This window comes from Juglans regia, chromosome 6 (assembly GCF_001411555.2).
Source record: "Juglans regia cultivar Chandler chromosome 6, Walnut 2.0, whole genome shotgun sequence".
Classification (NCBI taxonomy): Eukaryota; Viridiplantae; Streptophyta; class Magnoliopsida; order Fagales; family Juglandaceae; genus Juglans; species Juglans regia.
Window position 1 is genome coordinate 20,506,118 of NC_049906.1, and position 14,355 is coordinate 20,520,472.

The 14,355-nt window shown below is 37.8% G+C and overlaps 1 protein-coding gene across 3 annotated transcripts in view; it reads left to right on the forward strand.

The window, feature by feature from the left end:
• Positions 1-14,355, forward strand: part of LOC109002146 (transcription initiation factor TFIID subunit 10) — a 30,889-nt gene that overhangs the window by 5,536 nt on the left and 10,998 nt on the right. For 2 of the 3 annotated variants that reach the window (XM_035691340.1, XM_035691341.1), the window contains exons 4-6: positions 3,978-4,040; positions 4,637-4,694; positions 4,797-4,847. In XM_035691340.1, coding sequence (XP_035547233.1) covers positions 3,978-4,040; positions 4,637-4,694; positions 4,797-4,847 — 172 coding nt within the window. The remainder of the gene's footprint in view (positions 1-3,977; positions 4,041-4,636; positions 4,695-4,796; positions 4,848-14,355) is intronic. The other variant, XM_035691342.1, reaches the window with a different exon arrangement.

Here is a 14,355-nt window from a genome sequence, read left to right on the forward strand (position 1 = left end):
CCTATAACATAAAGCCATTCTTAAAGCTTGCTTATTGTTCACATGATTTCTTACTTATCTTATCATGTTACATGTGACATGTTGTCTTTGTGAACTTTCAGATGCTTAGCATAGCACTTAACATGGCATACAGACGTGAATATTACATAACATAACTTGCATGAGCATTATGTGACATGGCTTAGCATGAGCATTGCATGACATTGCATAACATAACAAAAACATTATGTAGCATGACATAATATCCAGTCAATCAGCATGACATACATAATTTCATTCACAAGCATAGCGTTGTAATTCATCGTGGGTTCATAAAAAGGGCTAACCTGGAATTGGCTGTACATAGCATAGGTAGACATCATTTTTTGTGCATAACAGAATAATTACTGCACAGATAAAGATTATGATCATGTTACTTACCTCTTAGCTTGACTTTCAATATTTCACTTCGTAGTTTGCTAACTATACGAAGCACTAAATTTCTAAGAAAGCGTGCCGTAGCATTCTAATTAATTAAAATCACACCATGGAATTAATCTAATAAATGTTCAGTTATACGAAGATTAATAGATATTAATATTATTTAAAACTCATAGCATGTTTCTTGATTTTCTACAAAATAAACAATGGAAATATTAACTTCATAAAATAGACTCCACACTACTATAGGCTAATCATAAATTTAATACTTAGTAATATATTTTTTTTGTACATTTAATACTTAGTAATATACTTTAAATCCCTCGAGTATTTTTTGTACAGGCCTAGGCTTGAGGGTATGCTCCCCTCCGGTCTAAGGTTCAAATCCCCTTGGGTGCAAATAATCTCTAGGGGCCATCGAACTAGGGGATTTTCCTCTTGAATTACCTAAGGTGCACTTGCGGAAAACTCATTGCCGAGGGCCTGTGCATCCCCGGGATTAGTTGGGACGTTGTTCTCGGACACTTGGTGCCAATAAAAAAAAAAAATTTCTGTAAAAATAGGTCTATGGGCTAAATATTTATTCAATTAAACCAAGCCCATGTAAAGTATAACATAGGGGTTTACTGTAAAATACAACTAGGCCCAACCTAATATAAAAACACAAGTCCCATTTAAAAACCAAGCACAACCCATGTAAATGACTCAAGGTTAAAACATACAATTGCCATGTACACTTAAGTGCACAAACGTAATTACTCAAAAGGGTTCTTCCACATGCTTTTACGGAAATCTAAAGGCATTGGGTTGAAGGGTGTTTTTGTAATAACCAAAAGTAGGGCGTTACAGAAACCGACAGGACCTGCCATCACCGACGCGGACCCATTGTCGGAGTTCAGAACCGGTCGAAATTGGCAGAAAATGGGTCGGCCAATGGTATAAACTTAAGTCAACCGATGCCGGCTGATTCAGTTTCGGTCTAAACAAAACCTAAACCGTCGAACCAGCTGATTATATATATTATAGTTATAAGTTTTATAAGAAGAATTAGGTGAAACAGTGCCTTAAGCCAAATGGCTAGTTTCACCTAATTTTAATTAACCCCCCCTTCTTCTTCTGCTTCTTCCCTCTGCAATTGCAACTTCACAGCCTACTGCACGCCTCCTTCACAACGACGCCGACGGCAGACTGACGAACTGCACCGACTCACGCTGACATCGAAGATGCCAATTTTCTCCCCCCTAATTGGCCGGTTCTGAAGCTCTCCAGCCACCGTTGGGGCAGCGTTGGTTTTGGACCAAAATCTCACCGAATACGTCGGTTTTCAGCCCTAACCAAATGCATGCATGCACCTTTTGGGAAGGTTGAAAACAAAACAATAGAAGGGAAGACAAAGGCTTTGGGAGAGGGAGCACCATGCGACATTGAGGGAGATCTCAGTGGGGGCTTAGCGGAACAATGGAGGACTGAAGGAAAGTGGTTGACCGACAATTTCTGTGAATAAGACCGAGCACTCCCAGCTCCCTGTGGTGGTTGGTGGTGGCATCCATGGAATACACTGAGGAATTTGTTACCCATGGCAGAGAGAGGGAAAAACGATGCAGGAGAGAGAAGAGGACTTACCGTCGACGTGTTCTGTGGTGGTTTCCGGCGAGGTAAGTGCTTGGTTTGATGTGAGGGGCTATGGGCTTTATTGTGTAGAAGAAAATTCGATTTTCACTTGCGGGAGGTACTGGCCGTGATGGCTTGTTGACATGTGGGAGGAAATTTTGTGGAGGAAAGAGAGAATATATAGGTGAAGATTCCAGCATGTAAGTCGATTACCACTTAGAAAACTTTCAGGCTAAGAAATCACTATGGTGGTTTAAAAGGCCGGCACGACATGAAGGGCGGTAGGTCAGTCAATTAGTTTCACCCTAAAGAAAAATAAAATGATAATAATAATAATAATAATCCTTATTATAAAATAAAAATTCTTATTCCTAATTTATAACCCGTATGTTACATAGTTGGACTACCCGAATGCCTATTGAGTTCCTAAACATTCAATTAGCCCTTAACTTTTGCTAGACCACTTTAATCATTTTAGTCTATTATCATCCATCGCAAGTCTTGCCTATGCACCCTCAGATCTTCAAACCTAATCTTGCCTAAGCAAACATGTGACTATGCATGCTGTTAATTCTTATTCATTGGAGTTCACATGACCCTATCCTCAATGCATCCATCCATGTTCAAGCATAGACTATATGTCACCAAAATTGCTCATAATCTCTATCTTTGTAGAATCTGTCCCAATGTTTAGACCATCAAATTCGTGGGTCTAAGTCCTCAAATATGCATGATTTCATTCAAATAATCTTCCTATATGTATGCTTGTTCAATCCTGTGTATAAACATGCATTCTAATGCCATAAACCTAATTCTAGCATGTGTAGCTTAGGGGGTCAATGTTGTAGTGGAGTTATGGGGCTTAGGGTTTTTGGTTTTACCACAAAATTTAAGAGAATTTTGTGGCCTTGGGGCCATGCTAGTGCTCATGTCATGGTAGGTGGGCTCTCATATGGGGCCTATAAATAGAGTTTGGAGGGTGTTGAGTCCAAGGGGTGTGGTAGTTGTGGTTGCCTTAGGAGTTGTGCTTACAACTAGAAGTGTAGTGCAAGTAGGTTTCGGGTATAACCTATGTGGGCTCACTTTCATGGGCTATTTATGGGCTTGGCAAGGATGATACTTGGGCTTGCACATCCTTACATGGGCCTAGTGGGCTTGTGGGTTTCTAAATCTTCATAAAACTAATCCTCCATAATCCTATGTTCTAATCATAGGTGCCCAATAATTAACCTCAAGGAATGAGTGCAGATCTAACCGTAATTCATTTTCCAAAGGACAGATACGTCTTTTGCATACTGGGCTATCAGTTCTTGACGTCTCATTAGAAGATAATGTAGTCCTGAGTTCTGGATGATGGTGTAGTCAATACTCGGTTATGTGGTTGGCTTATCAATATGTTTTGGCCCTCTTGGATCAAGTGTGCAAATAAACTCTGAAAGAAGCCCAGTTAACCGGAAAGCTATATCCTCTTATGCCAACTTAGTGTATATAGTTCAGTTGGGGAAATTTTTGAAGGTATGCCAGTTGAGTCACTCAGCTGGATGAACTCTTTCTGCCTGTGCTCTTTTTCGTCCTTGCCATATTTCCAGCAGTGTTGCTGCTGGCTACCATTTATTATTTAGCTAAGAGGTTTTGATTGAAGTTAGTGGTTCAAATATCTGGTGGAGAGAAGGAATATTATATCTTGATTATATTGCTGCTCTTATTCATGGGGGCTCTTTGTGAAAAAGATGTTTCTAGTTACTTTTTTTTTTTTTTGAAAAAAAATATAGTTTCTAGACTAGTTAGAATTATGGTGATCTAAACGAAATGGTGTTTACAAAAGTTCAACACGTCTCTCTAAATAGTCTGAAGTCTTTTTTTTTTCCTTTTTAATCTCCTATGCCTTTGTTGTTAATTTTTATTTTCGGTGTTTGTCTTGCCTTTTTTTGGCTTTATTTTTGCAGAATTAGGCTGGTAGCTGTTGCTACACAGAAGTTTGTAGCTGAGGTTGCAACTGATGCTCTTCAGTATGTTATTGAACACTTTGAACTCTTATGCCATTTCATTACTTACGCACATATGTAGAGACATATGTATGGAAATGCACCTGCAAATTTTATATAAGACAATGCTTTTCCATGATGTGGAGATGTAATCTGGAATGCAACTACAAGGTTTTGAAGGAGAGGCATAAGGGTTGGAGCAGAAGCTGGTGATGTTTTATACTTGATATCGATATTTTACGCTTTTATGTGAACTAAAAAACCAGTAATTGCTGAAGTGTAAGGGGAATGTGGGCTTACTATTGAGATGCTTCTGACTGTACAAGTTAGTTTGTCCTATAGAATATCAACTCAAGTTGAAGCTCGTAGGTAGTTGCTTTTCTTGTCTGTAATTATCGTTTCTGTTCTGGTTGGCAATGAGTTTTCCTTGGTTTGGGCTTTCTTTCTGGAGTTTATCAGTTCCAAGTGGACTTACTGGTCAAAGGCCTAGATTATGATTTGATCCAATAGTCAGAAAACCTTTATATCTAAAAGAAATGGTACTCGGTGAACTTTTTCTTATCGAAATGGATCGCCCTTTCCTTTAGAGCAGCTGTTTAATAAATTATATAATAATGCAGGCAGTGCAAGGCAAGACAGGCTGCAGTAGTTAAGGACAAAAGGGATAAGCAGCAAAAGGTGATGCAGCTGATCTCTATGTATACATTGGCTCTATATCATGATCATTACTGGCCATTATAATGTGTTTTCTTTTGTTTCTCTTTCCCTTCTTGGGAGCAGGATAAGCGCCTAATATTGACGATGGAGGACCTCTCAAGAGCACTGCGTGAGGTAAGCCATGAAGTGCTTTATATAATCTCTGCATTTATAGCCAATTTTAGTAGTCGTAGTGTAGTTATATTCTCTTGGTATGAAATTTAGATGTATACGTGTTTTGAAATTTAGATGTATATCCACCGTTAATCTTTTTTTTGGTTGGTAAGATTTGAACCTGATAATTACTCCTTTGATGCAGTAAAGCCAACTGATCTCTTTTTGTAAAGAATTGCTATTGATTATTGAAAATAATTCAATATCTTATTGAGAAATAAAGGAACACATATGTAAAGATTAAAGTGAGGGATTCAGAAATTCTACGGTTTGTTTTCAATCCTAGAATGTCTCTCTCTCTCTCTCTCTTCCCTGATAAAAATTACAGCTTACTTCTTAAAGAGTAATTATTAGGTACTCCTAGAGTTCCGACACGTCATGCTCCCATCCCGCAACATGCCATGTCAATTAAAAGTTAGCTTTTACATAAGAATTTTAATTACATGGCATATTGTCATAGGATGAGAGTACCACATCATCCATGCTTGGGGAGTACCTAATAATCTTCCCATCTTAAGATGTATATGTAGTAGCTAGAACACATAACTGGCCTAATCATTGAAAGGACTTTATTACCTCTACTTAGGTGACTCATAACTGTCAAATGACTCCTAAAAATACTGAAAATGTGTTGAGAGATTTGCATACTAGCAAAGAAGAGAGAATACACTTACATTGCCAATCTCAAACTCTTATTGTTATATATATAGGTTTCAATATAGTCAGATTACCCTTGTAGCAAATTTCCTTATTAATTTAACTCTTAACAAAACTCGTCTCTTTCCCTCAAGTTGAACCGTACACATATATATATATATATATATATCATATAAGCCCAGTTCGGAGCAATTAATCTTTAATAGATTACGAACTCAAAGAATTTGTAAACATGTAAGATGATTGGTCTCTATACTTTACAAATGGTGTAGATCTAGATCGCATGTTTGGCGGGGCCAAGAACCCAAAATGGGTTCAGGTTCTAGGTCTCCCCACCACGCACCGATGGTTGCTCCTCCTCCTGAGGTGTCACAGACTCATTCGTTGGTAGTAGGTGGTGCCCCATCAATGTCCCTTCGATGATCGCCGGGATGTCACAGATATGCTTGTCGGTTGCTGACGATAACTTTGCCACCACCCAGATGGAAGTATTGTCAGTAGGGGTGATAAACGGTCGGTCCGACCGAACGGACCGTTTGGGTCCGGACCGGACCGAGACTGAGACCGGTTGGTCTCGGTCCATGTTTTAGAGGACCGAAAAGTTTCGGTCCGGTCCACGGTCCAGGATTTTTTCTGACTGGATCGGATCGAATGAAAAAAAAAATATATATATATTTTATATATATTATTTTTATAATAATTGTACAATTAACAATTTAAAATTTAAAATATGTTATTAATACTTGTTAATATTCTATAAATTAACAATATTTTATATATATCTTCATCTAACCTATCACTATTAACAATAAAAAATTTTAAATATGTTATTAACACTTGTTAATAATCAATCAATTAATTAATATATAATATCGATTAGTTAATTATATAATAATTATATAAATTAATAATGTAGCTTTCATCTAATTTATTATCATTGACTATATAAAATATTTTTTTATTGAATTTGTTACATAATCCATATTAATAAGTCACTTAGTTTAATTTAGTATTTTAAATAATTTTTTTTATTAATTGATTTAAAAAAAGAAAAAAAAATTAGGCCGGACCGATAGCTACTTGTCCCTATGGGTGTTCGGTTCAGTCCAATCTGTAAAAAATGATGGACCGAAGCCAAATTCCAATTGGTTTCCATACCAACGGTGATTCCTTGCCATCTTACTCTTTTAGTTAGTGATATCTATAAGTGGAGGCCTTTTTTCTTTGATGGACTAAGGGATTTGATACGGCTGCAGAAAGTGGAGGTAGATTAGTTGGAGACAAACTTTTGGGGGGGGAGCTTGTGAGTAGTTCTTCAAAGGAGGGATCCATGTACCAGGAGTATCCTGTTGGTATAGCCAATTGTGGGAAAAAATGAATCAATTGTATTATATTGATTGTAGCCTTTACACAGACTATATGTACGATTACATTGCTGATTTGCAGAACTAATTATAAGGAAATAAAATAGGAAACTTTACTTCCTAAAACAGATTTCTCTATCAGTGGGATTCCTTAATGATTATCCCCTAATCCTAGGGAAGTCAAAGATACAAATATATAGGTTTCCTAATATACCAAAGATTGAGGGAATCAATTATCTATTTTCCAACACTCCCCCTCAAGCTGGTGAATATACATCCTTCATTCCCAGCTTGAAGATAAGTCCTTGGAATGCTACACTGCTAAGCCCTTTTGTGAGTACATCTGCAAGTTGGCCATTAGTTGACACATATGGGGTACATTAATCCACCATCCAACTTTTATTTTATGAAGTGTTTATCCACTTCAATGTGCTTTGTTCTATCATGTTGAACATGATTGTGAGCAGTGTTAATGGCCGACTTGTTGTCACAAAATAATTTCATTGGTCCTTCCCATCTGATTCTAAGGTCTTCCAAAATTATCTTGAGCCATAGTAATTCACAAACTCCTTGAGCCATTGCCCTAAATTCTGCCACCACACTTGATCTAGCTACCACATTCTGCTTCTTACTCCTTCATATCACAAGATTGCCTCCAAGGAAAGTGCAATAACCTGTAGTAGACCTCCTATCAACTAGTGAACCTGCATAATCAACATCGGTGTATGCTTCAAGAATCAATCTGGCTTTTCTTTTAAATAGAATTTCCTTGCCAGGATTGGCCTTTAGGTAATGTAGTACACGGTACACTGCTTGTAGGTAAACTTCTCTCGAGTTGTGCATAAATTGGCTAACCACACTCATGGCATATGCAATGTCTGGCTGTGTGTGAGCTAGATATATAAGTTTTCCTACCAGTTTTTGGTACATTTCCTTGTCTACAGCTGGATCTTCATTTGCCTCTCCAAGTTTGTGGTTTGGCTCGATCGGTGTGGAGACGGGTCTACATGCCAACTGTCCTGTCTCCCTTAGAAGACCAGTTACATATTTCTGTTGTGAAATAAAGATGCCTTCTTTGGAATGAGCTACTTCAATTCCCAGAAAATACTTTAGTCTTCCTAGTTCTTTTATCTCAAATTCTTTGACCAGACACCTTTTCAAGGCTTCCTTCTCCTTCTCATTATTTCCTATCACAATTATGTCATCAACATATACCAAAAGAGATGTGACTCCCCTTGCATCTGAGTGCTTAACAAAGAGTGTATGATCTTTGCGACTCTGTGATGAGGACATCTCCTATTAATGTTTTATCTATTTTATTAATGTCTTATCTATTTTGTTTAGGGTTTGTATTACCCTACTATTTAAGGACATCCTCTATTATTGTTATTTTATTAATGTGTTATTTATTTTATTTAGGGTTGTATTGCCCTACTATTTAAGGACTTGTAATAAACATTGGAACATGAGGTTTTTGAATTAAGAGTTGAGCGTCACAGCTACCTCCTTCCAACCCCTCTTTGCTTTCTTCTTCTTCCTCTCTTCTCTTCTGGTTCCTTTTCTTCTCTATTTCCTATTACTATGCTTCTATCTCTTATTCTCACTTCTATCCTACATCACTCTGTCTGTATCCAGTGGCAAGCATTACTTTGGTAAACCTTCCAAAGCAAGCCCTTGGTGATTGTTTAAGACCATAAAGTGCTTTCTTCAATTTGCACACTTTATTACTTTTCAGATTTCCCTTGAAGCCTGAAGGAACATCCATGTATGTTTCTTCCTCCAACTCACCATGAAGAAAGACGGTTTTATATTGAATTGCTCCAAGTACCGGTCAAAGTTAGCAACAAGTGATAGCAGCACTCTTACCGTACTCATCTTAGCCACTCATAGGTTTGCGTGTATCCTTTTGCCACTAGTTTGACCTTGTATCTCTTCAAGGAACCATCTGACTTGTACTTCACTGTAAACACCCACATGCATCCCACAACTTTCTTCCCGGGTGGTAAATCTGCAATTTCCCACGTCTGATTTTTTCTTAGTGCCTACATCTCTTCATTCATAGCATTTCTCCAATTCTCATTAGATAATGCCTCAGATAAAGTATTAGGAATAAGAATGGTATTTATGTTGACTAGAAAACTCCTATGTGATTGTGAGAATTTTCTAAATGACACAAACTTTGATAAAGGGTACTATGGGTGTTTAGTGCATTCTTTTGTGCCTTTCCTAATAGCAATAGGAAGGTTGTGATCATGAGCTGATGGAGGAGAAATATCGGGACTTACCTCATTCTCAAGATCTGGAGTTGAAGCTGGAAGGATTAGGGTCCAGATCTCTTCTTCTTGAGTAAACCTGCACAAATCTTCTAGAGTCATGAAATTCATCATTCTTTGTCACAGTTTGAGATGGTTCAGCAGGTATGGAAGTGGATTGGACAAGTTCATGGGCTATGGAAGTGGATTGGACAGATTCAGGGGCTGAGTTTGAGGTTTGAGGAATTGAAGGATTTGATGGTAAGTCAAGTAAAAACAAATCTCTGTCCTTATCTTCAATGAATGAGAAGGGCTCCCCCTGAAGATAAGGTTGAGTATAGTATGATTGTTGCTCCTCAAAGGTGACATCAATAGAAACAAAGAACTTCCTGGTAGGTGGATGATAACACTTTTACCCCTTTTGGGTTGATGAATACCCCACAAAAATACACTTAACTGCTCTTGGATCCAGTTTTCCTCTTTGATGGCTATGAGTATGAAAAAAAGTCGTGCAACCAAAAATTCATGGGATGAGATGATTTGTTATTCTTAGATCAGGATAAAACTGAGAAAGTGTCTCCATTGGTGTTTTAAACCCTAGCACCCTTGATGGCTATCAGTTGATGATATATGTAGCTGTGAGTACAACCTCCCCCCAATAAGTTTTTGGAACATTTTGATGGACAAGGAAGGCTTGGGTTGTGGCTAGCAAATGACCATTCTTCCTCTCAGCAATGCCATTTTGCTGTGGGGTATTAATGCATGAGGATTCATGGATAATACCTTCTTTTTGGAAGTAAGGAGATAAGATTCGATTGAAATAATCTCATGCATTATCCGATCTAAATTTTTTGATTTTAACACCAAACTGGTTTTGAACAATGTTATGAAAATTTGGGAGCACACTGCTTACATCAGATTTGGTTTTGAGGAGAAAGATCCAGGAGACTCTAGTGCAATCATCGATAAAAGAGACAAACCATCGTGAACCTGAAACATTTGGAACTGTGGAGGGTCCCCATATATCACTATGAATCAAAGCAAATGGAACTGAACTTCTCTCATTACTTATTGGAAAGGGTACACGTTTATGTTTTGCAAACTCACATACATCATAGAAAAAAGGTTCAGAATTCAGCCCTTTTAACCATGAAGGAAACATAGTTTTTAAAACTCCAAATGATGGGTGCCCTAGTCTAAAATGATGAAGTCAAATGGTGTCTCTATTGGATGATGATAACAGTGACAGAGATAATTTATCCTCTTCCCTGAATCCCGGTCTTGAAATACACAGTAAGAGGGATAGAAAACCACATTGCAGTTAATATCTTGAGTTAGTTTTTGGATGGATACTAGGTTGGTGGATAATTTGGGGACATGAAGAACATTTTTTAGGATAAGAGATGGATTGACACGGATATCCCCTAGACCAGCTACTGTAGTGAGAGAACCATCAGCAACGGCTCTTTTTCGATTGCTTGGGCATGGGGTATAAGTGTTAAAATGTAGTGAAGAGTGAGTCATATGATCAGTGGCTCCTAAGTCAATAACCCATAGATTCCTAATAGGTTCATCTGAGACATTTAATCCTTGAGAAATAGAGAACTCACCTGAGAGTGCAAGAGAACATGCACCAGTAGGCTTCTCCAATGATCCCAAAAGTTACCTAAATTTCTCGATCTCTTATTGAGCTCAACCAGATTTTGGGAATTTTCTTGATGTTGCTGATTTGTGGGTTGCGTCGTGGTGAAGTAGGCCTGGTTTGGATTCCTATGCGATCCTTCTTGGTAACCCCATTCTTTGCTTGGTGGTTTACCATTCAGCTTCCAACAATTTTGTTTAGTATGCCGTGGTTTCTTGCAATAAGTGCACTAGAGGGCATTTTTGTTATCTTGTCCTGAGTTTCTTAATGGATCTCTCTTCACATTCTCTTGTATTGGTTGCTGCTCTGTTTTAGTCACCATGGCTGAACCTTCCAGAACTTGGGGTTCTAGCATAACTCCCCTACGACTTTCCTTAGCACGAATCAAAGAGATAGTCTCATTGAGAGATGGTACCTCTTCTTTGTCGAGAATTTGGACCCTGACCTGATCGAATTCTACGTTGAGTCCTGTGAGGAAGTCGTAGACTCGATCCTTTTCAATAAAACTTTTTAAGATGGTAGCATCTGATGCACATTTAGTCTCTATATGCATTGGTAATGATCAAGTTCCTGCCATAGATTTTTCAGCAAGTTGGCATATTCGGTCATAGTTTTTTTGCCTTTTCTAGTTGCACCGGTCTTGACCTTGATCTCGTATATTTGAGCTGCATCACGGGCATTCGAGTACGTCTGTCGAACCACATCCCAGATTTCTTTAGATGTGGATAAAAACATACAAGTGTCGCTAATCTTCGGGTTCATTGAATTCCATAACCATGACAAAATCATGGAATCTGCTTCATCCCACGCATCATACCATGGATCTCCTTCCTTTGGTTCAGTCCCTAGGAGATGGCTAAGCTTTCCCTTTCCCTTCAAATAGGTTCGAATAAATTGGGACCACTTCAAGTAGTTCTTTCCGTTCAGCCTATATGCTGCCTGAATGATTTGCAGGTCAACAGATGACTGATGTTAAAGGGCTTCCTTAGATTGTGCCATAGTATTGGATACTTTGATTTCAGACATTGATTCACAGCAATGAAGGCCAAGAATCCCAAAAAAGAGCCTAAAGCTCTTATACTATGTGGGAAAAAATGAATCAATTGTATTATATCGATTGTTGCCTTTACATAGACTATATGTACGATTACATGGCTGATTTACAAAACTAATTACAAGGAAATAAAATAGGAAACTTAATCCTAAAATAGATTTCTATACCAGTGGGATTCCTTAATGGCTATCCCCTAATCCTAGGGAAGTCTAAGATACAAATATATAGGTTTCCTAATATACCAAAGATTGAGGGAATCAATTATCTATTTTCCAACACCAATGTATGGAAAGGGGTTGTGGGGGTCGGGTAATTTGGATGGTAGGGAAGCTGGGTGATGGGAATCAAGATGGACCTAGTCTTAAAAATCTTTTGCAAGTTCTAGATGGGCCAATTATAAGATCAAGAGCCAAAAAGATCAAAGAAGCAATGCAATTATTGGTGCAATCCACTTGGGATGAAGCTAGCAAGAGCCCAACATTCAAGATGAGCTTGAAAGAAGGAGAACTAGTTTTGATCCACTTGATACAAGCTGTGGAAGATATGACTTAGAGTTATTGTTTGGGCCTATTGTTATTGAAGGCTTTCAATTTGTTTAAATCATTTAAAAGATTTATTTTATTAGTTATAGGAATTAGTCTAGAATAATCGGGTTTGGGGATGTTTGGCCCACATATGTTTTATTTTGTTTAACTAGCGTTTCAAGAAGTTATTGTAGCCACGACACTATTCATCCAGAGGCATTTTGGGTAAAAGGGACCTTGTTTTGGCCTAGGGTTAATTGGGGTTTAGGTATTTAAATACCTTGTAGCCATCCAACACAAACTCCTTCAGACAATATTGAATTTTCATTGTGAGTTAAGTTTACTCATCTTATTCTTGATTGAACTTTTAAATTTATCAAAGGTAAATCACAACTTTTGTGGCGTTCCTCCTTGTAATCTGAGTTCTTGAGACAAGTTCTTCAACGAGTCTAGATTTTAATATGATAGAGGTTCTTGAAACAAGTTCTCAACGGGTCTAGATTCTCCATCCATTGACTTGATTTTGTCTTTTTTGGGTGAATTTTCAAATTTTGTGGTAGGGCCTGTTGAGAAAATGGAAGATAGACATCATTTGTTTGCTGAAGACTGAATTGAAGTTTATTATGAGAAGCATTATCCGTAATATTTGGGATTGTAAGTACGTAGGCTGGTCCTATTTAGCTTCGAATGGGGCTTTGGGTGGAGTCTTGATAATGTGAGATAAAAGCGTGGTGGAGAATCTTGACGAGATTTTAAGGGAATACCCGGTGGTGTGCTCGTTTAAAAATTCTGAAGATGGTATTCAGAGTTATAGGAATTGGTATCCCAAGTGATATGAACCCGTGGGAATGGAATTCCTTGAACCCACAAACAATTTGAAAACTCACCCAAGAAAGTCAAAATCAAGTCAATGGATGAAGAATCTAGACCCGTCGAAAACTCGTTTCAAGAACCTAGATTATATTAAAATCTAGATCCGTTGAAAAATCTGTCTTAAGAACCCAGATTACAAGGATGAACGCCACAAAGGTTGTGATTTACCTTTGATAAGTTCAAAAGTTCAATAAAAAACAAGAGTAAACTCAACTCACAATGAAAATTTAATATTGTCTAAAGGAGCTTGTGTTGGACGGCTACAAGGTATTTAAATACCTAAAACCCTAATTAACCCTAGGCCAAAACATGGCTCCTTTTATCCAAAATGCTCCTAAATGAATAGTGTCGCGACTACAGTAACTTCTTGAAACCCTAGTTCAATAAAATAAAATATATGTGGGCCAAGCATTCTCAAACTCGATTATTCTAAACTAATTCCTATAAATAACAAAATAAATCTTTTAAATGATTTAAACAAATTGGAAACCTTCAATAACAATAAGCCCAAATAATAACTCTAAATCATGTCTTCTATAGCTTGTATCAAGTGGATCAAAACTGATTCTCCTTCTTTCAAACCCATTTTGAATGTTGGGCTCTTGCTAACTTCATCCCAAGTGGATTGCATCAATCCTTGCGTTGCTTCCTTGATCTTTTGTCTCTTAATCTTGTAATACGTCCATCTGGAACTTACAAAGGATCTTTAAGACTAGGCCCACCTTGGTTCCCACCATTGGAGATGATCCTGACCCTCTTTGTATTTTACCCCCTTGTTCATCCTCAGATTGGGTAATCCAAAAAGTGGAAGAGATTCAAAGGTGTGTGTAGGGATCTCTTGCGAGGGTTTTGAAGATCAATTCAAGGCCCTTCTTACAACAATTGAGGTAGGTTACTACCACCATGATATTGTGTCTAAAAGAAACAGAGAATTGAGAAAGCTATCTTTGTCTATCAATTACGATGGGAAAGAGGAGAGTGCAAGCCGTGGTAGGAACAAAGGGAGGGCTGTAGCTGTTGACAAATGAAGCCCAAACTCCTTATTTGGAATGTTAGGGGGTTGAATGAGATAGATAAGTGCCTTCAAATAAAAAATTTGTTGA